The sequence below is a fragment of the Chlamydotis macqueenii genome, chromosome 1, assembly GCF_036417535.1.
Source record: "Chlamydotis macqueenii isolate bChlMac1 chromosome 1, bChlMac1.mat, whole genome shotgun sequence".
Lineage (NCBI taxonomy): Eukaryota > Metazoa > Chordata > Aves > Otidiformes > Otididae > Chlamydotis > Chlamydotis macqueenii.
The window spans coordinates 191,089,264-191,101,746 of NC_141556.1; the positions used below are offsets into that span (position 1 = coordinate 191,089,264).

Below are 12,483 nucleotides of genomic sequence, written 5' to 3' on the forward strand. Positions count from 1 at the left end.
ATGCCCTAAATACATACTGTAAGCACAAAAACCTGGGCTATCTGAATGTACTAACAGCAAAACTGCCAGCTTTGGAAAAGTGCAATTAATCATCGAATCATAGAATGGTTAGGGTTGGAAGGGACCCTTGGTCATCTAGTCCAACCCCCCTGTGAGGAGCAGGGAGATCTTCGACTAGATCAGGTTGCCCAGAGCCTCATCCAATTAACAGTACTGCTCCTCTAAAACCTGTAGCTTCCCATTGAAAAAAAAGTCTTTCTTAGCAATATAGAGGGAGGTGCTTTGTAAATGAGATAGCAGAGATAAAATAGTCTTGCTGTAAACCATGTGTTTCACTGTTGTTTGATGTACGTGCCTCATTGCCATTTGATGTCTGCTGCTTAGTTTCAATACGGAAAAAAAACAACATCTGAAGAATGAGAATCATGTTTTTCAGTTTTAGTTCTTTGTCATTCATGGACAGTGACACATAAATCCTGTTGGATTATAGTTACCCTGTGGTCTTCTGTTAGAGATAGGACTTGCATTGAACAAAATTTTGTCTTTGTCTTACACATTCTCTTAAATCTTTTGCAGTAGTGTATTATCTTCAAACTTTTTTGGGCCACGTACTGGTTCTTTTGTCAGCTTTGCAAAGCCTCCTCATTATGCGGCCCTAAAAATGTACTAACTGGGAACTAGGCAGTGTCTGTTAAAGACTGGCGGCAAATTTGTCCTCTTGTGAAGGGGAACAGCCAGAAAATGGACTGATTTTGATTGATTGTACCCCACAGCTTGGGAATGCTCTGCGGTGCACCCATGACCTGGGTTCCCTGATTGTTCCCAGCATGGATCCAACTGGATTGCAGCACGGCTTGCTCCTTGCTCGTGCACCTTTTTGTTCTTTTGAGGCAAACCAGGATACATGGAGAAATGTTGTACAGTTGGTCTCTTCCTGGTATTGCATTCAGTGTGGCCAGGTACATGTGGACCCAGAGTTAGGATAGGCATCTTTTGAAAAATGGTGTGGGAGTGGAGCAATTGAGTGAGATCTCCCCAGGTTTGGGGGACAAGGCAAAGTAGATTTGGCAAGTTCAGTGTCTGTGATTTGAAAATGTGAATTTGCTGGGTCTCTGTTTAAGTTAGAAAAATGAACATGAAATAAAGTGAAATGCTAGTTTTAAATAAATCAAATTAAACCATTTATCTTTCTAACATAGAAGTTATTCAATTCCTTGATATATTTAGGAAGGTATTTCACTTCTCCCAGTTGTGTATACTAGCTGTTGGGGAAACAACTTCACATAATATCTAGATGTCTAACTTAGCAAAATGGAAAAATGATGCAGCAGGTGATTTTAAGAAAAAAAAGATTGAGGCCAAGTGTTTACCTTACATCAGAGAAAAAGAGCTTTAAAAAGATAAAATTCCAATGTTTTTATCTTGCAGTTCACATTAAAATATTTATGACTTGCCTTTATTAACAGGGTTTTTAAAATTCTCTTACAGTGCCCTGTTCAAGTGGAGGCAGGCTTTTATGGAGATCATCAAGGGAAGGGATCTTGGAAAAATAGAAGAGCAGACTACCAGGGTCTAGGCTGTTTACCTTACCCAGTGTCAACTGGAGCGCGACCTAAAACCGATGTAAGTAGCTACAGCATATTTACAACATTCTCTGAGTCTCAGGTTCAGTAACCTCAAAATTTACTGTTTGTCATTAAAATTGTCCTTGCATTTCTTCAAAGTAATTTGTTCTGCAACTATTGCACGGTACGGAGGAGTTTGATTTGCAAAAGAGGTACAGACAAAAGTGATGTCACTCTTCAATGAGACTCCAGGGCTGCGGGATTCATCTAATCTGATTTTAGATAACTCTAGTGAAGACTTCTACATCTGAACAAGTCACTTGGACTGCCTTTATACTAATGGAGTATAAAGGAATGGGCATTTCTAAAGAGTAATTAATCTCGTCTGGAGGTTAGATGTGATGGATTCCAGGCATCAAATGAACTACTGCATCTTTTTCTTCATTGCTTATTTTAGAATTAGTCTCTTAGGATTTTTAATTTGGCTGTTGGTTAGGCCCAACTCAGGGTGGATTCCACTCCACATTCTTTGTAAGCAGAAGTGTTCAGCTCTGGAGGCTTATTTCTAACCAATAATAGCAACATTTATTTGGAGTTTTTTTACAAGGGGATGCTGTAGTCTGTAATCAAAGTATATTAAAATCTATCAGAGGGTTTTATCAAAAGGCTTTGATTCACTTCCTCAATGGCTAAATGTAAGCTATTTTAGGATGAATGTCTTGATTCTGAAATGCAGATCGTTTTGCCTCTCAGTTTTAAATTACTTGGGTGCCAGCAGTGTCCATGATCATCACACAACATAAAAATGCCTGCATTGCATTGAATCAAAGGTACTTACAGTCCAGTGTCCTTTCTTTGGCTGTGGCCAGCATTGGATGTTTAGGAAAGAAATGTAAGAGCAGAGTAAGCAGATAGGAAGCCATCTCAGCTTCTTTTGAGGTATTTATCCTGCAGATACATTGAAGCCAGATGCTATATAGCAGTTTTGTAATTGATAGCCCCCAATGGTCTTTTTTGCCACTAGTTGTGTCTTTTATATTAATTTGTATTTGTTTGTTCTTTTGATATTCAAAGCATCTTGTAGCAATGAGTTCCAAAGTTGAATTGTGAAGTATGTGAAAAAAAACATTTCTTGTTGTAAATTTGCTACTGGATTATTAATTTGTCTGTAATTCTTGTACTGTGAAAAACTGAATCTTAGGAATCTTGAAGGAAGTAGTGAATACGTGCGACTGGGTTTTTTTTTCAGTGTATCTGACTCTCTGTATTGGTATTGAATTTTATCTGCCTCTTTATGTTGTGCTCATTCAGCATCATGAAGTCCTTTGCAACAACTGGCAGTCAGTTTTTGTTTTTATTAACCTCTGTAATGTAATATCATCGGAAAACTCTGTCCCTTTTTATTCCTCCATGTTCCAGGTTATTTATGACTGTATTGAACATACATCTGTGAGACTGTCAGGTGATATCAAACCACTGTAAAAGAAAGCAACCAATTTCTCCTAACCTTTTTTAAAAAAAAAAACTTTTGGTTAGCAATGAAAAGACATTTTATTTCTTGGCATCTTTTTTGGTTTTCCTCCTTGACAGTATAGTTTGAGTCTGACAGATAACTTCATCAGAAGCTTTTTGAAAATAAAGTACATTATATCAGCCAAACCACCCATATCTGCATGATCATTCAAATAACTCGTCTAGATTACTGACACATGGCCTCCAAAAGCCACACTTTTGCTTCTCTGGTAGCCTGTATTACTATCCATGTATTTATTCTGTTCTTAAGCATACTTTCTGGTAATTTTCTGCCATGCATATCAGGCCTACTAGCATCTCTTCCACAAATAGCTTCAGAGGCATTTTCAAATATTAGCATCATATATGCCACCCTCCATTTCTGTGATCCCAAAGCCAATAGATTTTAGCAATTATTACACATTAAGTAAGTAGCTCAGCAGTTCTCTTTCTCCTGATAAGGTGCTTATTTCAAGTTATCTATGCAATTTTGATTAAAGCAAAATCTATTATATTAAAGGTATCTTTAAAACTGTCATACTGTTCATCTACCACAGAATGATATGTATGCCATCATATAAATTCTATATTTCATTAGATGAGTTCATTGAAATGGAAATTTGAAGGTGGGCTCCACTTGCTTACTAATTGAAAACATTATTATCTTCCCACCAGCTATTTCCTTTGTTTAGAAAATAAGTTTGCTGTTTTCCATTTTCTGCAAAAGCACAAACATTTGTTCTGATTTGTTGGTTGTTCTAGTTGGAATTGATAGTAGAATTCAGTCAAAAGTAAGATATTTGCCAACTTTATTTGTTTTTTACCTCGGCCAAATATTCAGGCATGTACAAGTATTGTTGCTTAACTGCCTTCCCACTAGTACTGTGTAAATATTTTTGAAGCGATGTTGCAGTAATGCTGTTGTTTGGCTAGAAGTGTGTAGGAGAGAAGGCAGAGAAATTAACTTTTGAGTTTTTTTCTTTTCTGAAGTATACATTTCTCTTTTTGTTGAAATTCAGGAAATACTAGTACAATAAATAGCAATTTCACAAATATTCATCAGTACAGTCCATGTATTGTAGGAAACATTTTTGTAATACTGTAGTAACAGCAGTGTAATGCAGAAAGCAGTACAGTTGCTTAGGGCACCAGCTAGTCCAGAGACCTACTGGAGGCACAGAATTTCTTTAGAAATTACTGGGCTCTTTTTTGAATTGGCCAGTGCTTTAAATTAGGAATAAATGTTGAAACTGAGTGTTTGCAAATTTCATTCAGGCAGATCAGCAGATCATTTTGCTTTCTTCAAAGTGCTGCTTTTGGTGTATGTGCTATATTTCAGGCAAATACAAATAATGCCGTGTCTAGCTCCCGGCCTGCAGTCTGCGTAAGTCTGTCATGTCTCCGATACCTGGATTTTTACTGCTTATTCCTTAAGATACAGACTTCTTCGTATTTTTTAAAAATGGCGTGCCAAAGTTACTTTTATTACAGTAAAGAGGATGGATCCAAATGACAGTCCTTCTGTGTCACACTCGGGTTGCATCTGTTTAATTCCCATGACCATGAAGTGGTATAATACGTACATAACTTCAGAGTAACACAGAAATAAATCAGTCCTGTTGTATTTTGATGAACTAGTTTTTCTTCTCTTCTGATTTTTTATGAGTCAGGAGGTCAAAAAGAACTTATCTGTCTCCACTCCCCAGGAGCTCATATACCCAGGCATTTAGAGAACCAAATACTCCATAACTTACTGGGATTACCAACTATAGCAAAGAAGACCAGTATTAGAAATAGCAGGGATTCTGTAATTCAGGAATAATATGCAGAGAATTATGCAGGACGCCGTTGTTCAGTTCTAAAGACAGTGATGTTAGTTGCACATTTTCCTGGATACCAACTAGGCTGACAGCTTAAAAGGTGCAATGAAAGTTTATTTGGCAAACTTGTGTCACAGTAGGTATTCTGTTTATATGCCTTTAAAAGATGACTCATGCTTGTTCCAACATTTTGATAGACTAATACTGAAAATCATGTCAGGTCTCCCCTCCTTCCTTTCCCCTAAAAAGTTACTTCACTCTGGGAAATGTTATTTATGAGGTACTAAGGGAGGTATGTACCTAAAGTGGTAGGGAAGTCAGATGCCTGAGAGACAAACAGTAAAGTTTCACCTGACAAATGCTGGCATTTGTAAGTCCATGCCTACATCAAAGAGATTTCATTAATGTAGAGAAAAAAGCACTTGTACAGCAAAATCCACCTCACCCTGAAGTAGTCCTCTGAATGTAGGTCACCTGGTTGAAGTGCCCCCAAAGTGCTGATGTTGGATGGCTGAGTATTTGAAGAGGCTGGAGTGACTGGCTGAGGGATTGATGTTTGAAGCTGGGTGACCTAAATCCCTCCCATGGCATATAAGTTACGACCTAGCATTTGATGGGCAGGGCCTGCCTCTCCACGCACTGAGCAGAGGAAACTTTGACACCTGGATGGTCTAACTTACGAGTGTAATACCAGGTGGTGTAGAAACCCCATCAGTAAACACCCTGTAGCTCTTGTAGATAACACAATATCCTCTGCAGTATGCACTCTGCGAATTAGTAAGGAAACAAATCTTCATATATTGGTAACAAGGTGGGCTTTTTCCCTTATCTGTGGTAAGTCTGCTTTTATATTTTCTTTTCAAGTACAGTTGATGTGCACAATTTTGATTTCTTAAGCTTTAGTTCCACAGATAGCTTGAGTTCATTAAACTGAGAGGGCTCAAATGATTCATTTTATAGGTTTCAGGCTTGTTTTAACCTGGCTTCTTGGTCTGGTTCACTGCTCAGCCACATGAATATGTCGGCTGGTGCAAGAGAGGGTCAGAGTGCCTGGAGATGAGACAGGGTGAATTGCTTCTTTCAGCATATGTGCCAGCTTGTAGAACTATAGTTTATCTATAGAAGCTAAGCCACTTCATTCAGAAAATAGGAAGCAAATCAGTGCCTTGTAACCCACATGACTGAAAAGTATTGGGGTTCTTTCAAGAAGATATTATTATCTTTTTTTTTTTTTTGTGAGAAATGCTATTCAATGCTATAAAGAGTGTCTCAGAGTTTAGGTCAGAGGTTCCAGAGATGTCTGATATCTTCTGACATTGTTTAGAAGTGTAAAACTAATACCATAATCTAAGACTATACTCCCTGTAGATTGTGTGATGCCTGCCTGACTCTCTGACATTGTTTGAGGCCAGAGAAATTCAAAAGTAAAAACAGCTGAAGGAAAATCAGAATTATTGTGTTTCTCGTATGCTACTTGTTCAATATAGCTGGCCTTGGACCAGCAGGGATCAGAGATTATTCCATTAGTGAGCGTGTGTGACAAGCCTTTTATCGGATAGCTGCCAACGTCCAGTGCAGAAGGAAGTTATAATGTGACAACTCATAACAATTTGTATCTCTACTAAGCACTCTTTCGGAATTTGAGGATCTTAAAGTATTTACAAGCCTTAGGCTGATCCTTCATTTCTACGTGAAATATGTAAGCAGAGTCCTCATTTTACATCTGAGATTAGAAGATAAGTGTATATAAGCTCACTTTAAAATGAGTTTCACACGCTATCACTGCTGGATGTGGTCATAAATTTATTGTTTCGTGGTACAATTTACAGCAGCAGTTACGTCCATTATCTAGTAAGGTGTGTTTCCCTAGGTGAAGGTTAGGTAGATCATGCTTCACTCTGACCTTGCCCCTACGTTAAAAAAGTTGATAGGAAAGCCCCAAGAAGACTTGTGCAACCTCAGGGCAAAGATTTCTTACCTCAGAGAGCTCTCTGCCCCTTCTGTTGTCGAGCCACTCTATATGACCCATGAAGTGCAAGATGAAATAAGAAGCCGAGACCTGAGTGAGGGAGACATAGTGTTCAGTGCTCCATCTTCTCAAAGAAATTGTGTCCGTGAAGACATGGTTATTTGGTTTTGTTGGAGCTGAAGATTTCTGTCTGTACTTCAGCTGAAGAGAAGCATAACCCTTGCAGATAGGAGATACAGAAGTCTTCGTAGAAACCAGCTCCTTGTTGACTTTCTACAAGTCATACTGGTTGGTTGCAGCATGGTCAAGAGCAGAATCTGTACATAATCCTGGGCCTGTGGTTTTGCCTCCAGGCCATCCTTCCTCATAAGGAGTTCTAACACCGGTTGTTCCCATTCTTGCAAAAATAAATTTCAAACTGTGTCCTTTAGTCATGTGAATGGCTTTCCTAATGTTGATTAATGTTGATATTAATCACATCAGCCAATTAGCTCTTCAGTAGAGACACAGATAGCCTGAAACTTCTATGTAGCATTTTTCTTCTTGCTTTCAGTACCTAACATGATGTTTATCCCACTGGGACAGAGGCACAGTGAAGTGGTCAGGTGCTTCCAGCTGTACCCCATTACGGTGGGCTTTTTCGCATCTGGACAAGATGGCTGCCTTTCCATTCTTCCTCTGCTCTGCCCGCACGGTGAGGACATGACCCTTCTTCCCCAAGAGCACTCAAGACTTGCAGGCCTTTCTGAGATGATCATGTGCTCCTGAAAGATGGAATCTTCCCCACTTTGAGATGAACTAGTTTCTTGGTAGTAGAGGAATTCATTATCGCAGGAAAAGCCTGTACTTGCTCCAGAAAAAACCAGGGAGGCTAATAGGGAGTGAAGGCCAAACGGCTTCCTTCCTTCCTTGCCATTTTTAACAGTGAGAGCTGTGTATTCTGATATATATAGCTAATACCCCAGGCTTTCTCATCCACTTTGTTTCCAGTGCACCTGACAGCGCTCTGGCCAAAGTCTGCTCCCAGCAAGGAGTGGTTGCGATCATAAGAGCCCTGCGTAGCCCCTTCTCTTTTTCCTTTTGTCTTCATTCCCTCCTCCCGTCAGTCAGCTCCTTCACACAAAGCTGTCTGTGAAGCAGGCAACACAGCGCTTACACATTGCGCTGAAATCACGATGCCACGATGAGTTCAGAGAACGGGGAAAGGGGAAGCTCAGTATAAATTTTAGCTTTGCTCGAGATAAATAATTTGTACATGAATGGATGAACTTCCAAAAACTTCTGAAAGGAAAACTAGCAGATTAAAATATCATCTAATACGTCTTCTAAACAGTCCTAAATCCTGGTCTAAATTCTCAGTCTGCCCATCTCTGCAGATCGGTGAAACCTCAGTGGAAATAGGATGAGGCTTTGTGACTCAAGAATATGTAAGTACACCAAAACAGCAAACACTAAATCCGTCTCGCTGAGCAGATCGAGGATCTGAGTGGTGTTTGCAGGATTGATGCCAAAGACTGTCTGTCTCAGGGGTTCAGTTCCGATGGTGGCAGAAGGAGGCCCCAAATTAGAAAAGGTAGGTGAATAGTATACACTTATTGTGCGTATCAGCCATGGCTAATAACAGACTGTTGCATTACACATTCTTACTGATTTTTGTATCAAAAATTTAAAAAAAGAGATGACAGAGCCATTTGATAGGCCACTGCCATTTTGTTTTAGAAATGGCATCTTGATATGTGGATCCCTTTTAACAATGCTTAGAAATTTTAAACTGAAACTTGGCATTGCAGTGTTTACATATAATAGTAAGAAGTGCTGTCCTATTATTATGAAATGTTTTTTTTTGTGGGAGGACAGGATTGTTACCTGTTAATTTTATTGCAGCTTCTCCTTGGAATTTTGCTTTTGCATTTAGCTGATAAGAATTGAAAAGGAGTTGTTTTGTTTGGAGCTCACTTACTTTCTTTTGTGTTTTAGCAGCCTTGTCTTCACTAGTACAAGAGCAGCCCAGAGAAACACAAGTCATCCCAAACACACACAGCCCAATTTTTTTTTCCAAATGCACACTTACAAATCATCTTGTTTATTATGATTTAGCACATACCTTTCAAATTTTGCTCAAACTGTTTTAGCAAGGAGACTCCAACATCTTGCACCGTAACTACTCTGCATGCAGATGGTTGGATAGCGAGGGGATTGTTTTATTTCTTGGCGGTAGTAACACTGAACTCCAAATGGACTGAAAAGCCCCTGTCTTATTGATTGATGAGACTCTTGAGATATTAGTGTCAGTTCCAAGGAAATTAAATCTTTTAGATAATTCTGATTCCTTTAGGTGCAAATTGTGGTGTGTTTCAGAACTGAACAAAAAGTATTTATCAAATAGTTTATTTGGCAAATTTCACAGCATTCCTTAAATAAAATATTTAACATACCTTTTTCCTTAATTATTATCTCAGTTCCATTTTTTTTCTGACAAAAATGTTGAAGTCAGCTGAAGATTATAATCCTAATGTAGCTATTCAGCAATTAATATTACCTTGAACTGTTACAGTTAAGTCACTTGATCTATGAAAATATTTATGTAATTTTCAATTACATTAACAGTATCCTTTTTACATAGTATTTTGCATCAGATTCATTATTTTAATTTAGTTTTCATAAGGATTATTTGGAGGTAAGGGACATGTTTTGTGTAATTTAAAAAAAACAACCTCTGTTATCTGTGTAAGAAAGGAAAGACCTTCATTCTTATTCATAAAACAGCTTTGAGAAATAATGTAACAATAATTAGTTATTCTTGGAGGGATGGACAAGATAATTTATATGCATTTTTTTTGCATGCAATATAAAGTAAAACTGAAGTTTCCAATTCATTTTGGAGTAAAGTTCATTTGATGTAGTTCAAAAAGTGTATGAAGTCCAAATCTGCATAGGGAGGAGACGAGAACTGGTTATTTTTATTGCTTGGCATCGCATGACTGTTTATGTAGTTCAAACTGATAACATCTGTTTATGTTGCAAGAAAAGCTTTGAAAGAGCAAGTGACTGCAGGAGGAGTTGGGAAATAGAGGTGACGCACCTCTGCAAGGGCAGCCAGCAGTGCCACCAGGGACAGCAATAGCAGCGGAGCAGCTGGGCTTGGTGGTGATTTCGCTAAAACCAGAGCAGAGCCTGCCAGCGAAATACATTGAGTGAGCACTTTTCTGAACCAGCCCAATTCCTGTCTCAAAATAACTGTCCCAAGCTCACTCAGTGAGATTTGCCGTCTAGGTTTAGCCTTAGTGACAAAATGAGAGCTGCAGGTTTGTTAATATGCATCCCAAATTAAGCCTACACATGCTACTTGGCTTTTACAGAAATATTTATCATATGTAAATTGAAATAGTCAATATTCTAGAATGACATTTGTTGTTATGTTGAGCTGAATTACTTTGCAAAAACTATAATGCAAGGTACCAGTACTCTTCAGTGCTGGTTTTTGTGTTGCATTTCTGACAACGCTGACTGTTTGCAGGAACACAGTCGCATTTCTTAATAGTGCAATCTTATTAATCTAAAATTGCTAAACTTACATTTCAGCATTAGTACACAGCCTCAGAAGTGCATTACTTTTCAAGGAGCGACTGAAATGTCCTGACTCTTTGTCAGTAGATGTGGGATACAATCTGTCAAAATAAGAATCTCTATAAATGCATAACAAGAGGTGATCAGGAACCATACCAGTAAATTATACCATGCATATGCAAATATAAAGAGAGATCCTTATTTCCCTACACTTAACTTTTTACTCAATGAAGTGCAAAAGGGAAACAATTTATCTCTTTTCTTCTTTTTGCATGTTTTATACCAGCAGCTGGGCTCGTCCTTTTACATGCAACGCATTGTTTATTTAATTGGGTGACAGTACAATTTTCTACTATGTTTTGTAGCAGCCACAGAAAAGAACAGGCGATAGAGTACACCAGCTCCCATGGGTGAGTTTGGCAGGCGTGTGTTGGATTGGACCCTAGCAGACTGCCTATTGTATTTTTGTCTGTGGGATTTGTTGAGTTTTCTTCCGGGAGGTGTCTACAATCATACCTTATCTGTCTGCCTATCTATCAGGTTTTTGCTTGCTCTCTTTCTGGCCCTGTAGTATATTTGTTACAACAGGACGGAAAAAAAAAAGAACTAATATGTTCTATGTGTATAGTTTTATCAAAGTCATTTCTCTTCCAGTGTAGCTATTACTCATTTTCACTGTCTTGGCCCCTGTTTTGGGACTTTTGTCATTCAGACAGAGTTCTCTCGGCTGCTCCACGTGTTGATCGGACAGCGCCCACGGCTGAGCTGGAGCCTGTGACTTTTACAATAGTTATTCATGACAGGAGGAAAGCGGAGAGAGATTCAAACATTACCAGAGATGTATAGTTAAAAATGTGTCCTGCCTGGACTGCCAAAGTGCTTGCATGGTGCTTCAGAGCTTGGGTAGAGTCGGACCCCCAGTCCCACTTATGCAGTGGTGCAAAGGTCTCTCATAATACAAACCTCCAGGCCCTTTGTGCTCTGGAGAGCTTGTAGGCTGCTCACTCCCGTTTCCCACGCTAGGGAAGAAGGGACTTCCATCTATAACAGACCAGAGACAGAGCACAATGCTTAGGGAGAGCATTTTTTATGCAAATGCAAATGAACACAGCAAATCGTGCATCCCGCCTCTCTAACAGAGATAATCCCTCTCAAGGTACAACTTTCTCTTGTGCTTCTGCTGGGAAGAGGCATCTTTGCCCAGCTGCCACCCCCATGTCCTGGGATGTACAGTACCTCACAGTACTAAAATGGGATTATGCAGCCCTTTGTGTAAGTGATGTGCAGTAAAACTGGTAGATGTGGGAAGGCTCAGGATTCTGCTTGACTTGAGCAGCTTTTTCAGACAGCTCTATGCTTTTTTATTCCTCTCAGGTGTACCCAGTCATTTCACAGGACTTTTCTTACAAGTTTCTGTAACTCCTTCTTTTTTTTTTCCTCAGAAAAAGAAAGATAGGTGCATATTTTATATATATATACACACCTTTATATAGGTGTATATATATACACTTTATATCTATAAATTATATGTATGTGGTTTTGATGGACTGTAGGTTTTTTAACAGTATCTCTTTGTATACAGGTAGCTTCCTTTATAGTACTAGCAGCCAGTCCCCTGGCACCTTTGCCTCACTGAACTGTGTTTAAATAGCTTCTCCAGAAGCCTTCACAGTGCTTCAGCTCTTTTAGAGAGGGATCAGTGCTACACAGGACTTACTCCCTTATCCAGAGCAGAGCCCATGCGCGTGTCCCATAGGAATCAGGGAGTATGGGGCAGGGGTACGTGTGCTCGAGTCTCCTGTTGACCCAGAGTCATGAAGCACATCTAGAACCGGAGGAGGGGCAGAGCTTCTATGTCCCATGCCTTAGTTATAGTGTGAGAGCTGAGCTCCTCAGCAGCCTTCATCCTTGCTCTCGTGGAGTTCTGGACCAAAAAGCTCTTTCCCACAAAACACATAGCAAGAATGAGAAAGTAGGTTGATATTCTCCAGTGTTTCCATTTTCCTATTCATTTTTAAAGAAGCCAGTTTTTCCTGTTCTGGGCAGGAGA

General features: G+C 39.2%; 1 protein-coding gene across 7 annotated transcripts in view; it reads left to right on the forward strand.

The window, feature by feature from the left end:
• STARD13 (StAR related lipid transfer domain containing 13) overlaps window positions 1–12,483 on the forward strand; it is a 302,655-nt gene that overhangs the window by 81,546 nt on the left and 208,626 nt on the right. For all 7 annotated transcript variants that reach the window (XM_086771983.1, XM_086771980.1, XM_086771987.1 and 4 more), the window contains one exon: window positions 1,489–1,623. In XM_086771983.1, the coding sequence (XP_086628109.1) occupies window positions 1,489–1,623 (135 nt within the window). The remainder of the gene's footprint in view (window positions 1–1,488; window positions 1,624–12,483) is intronic.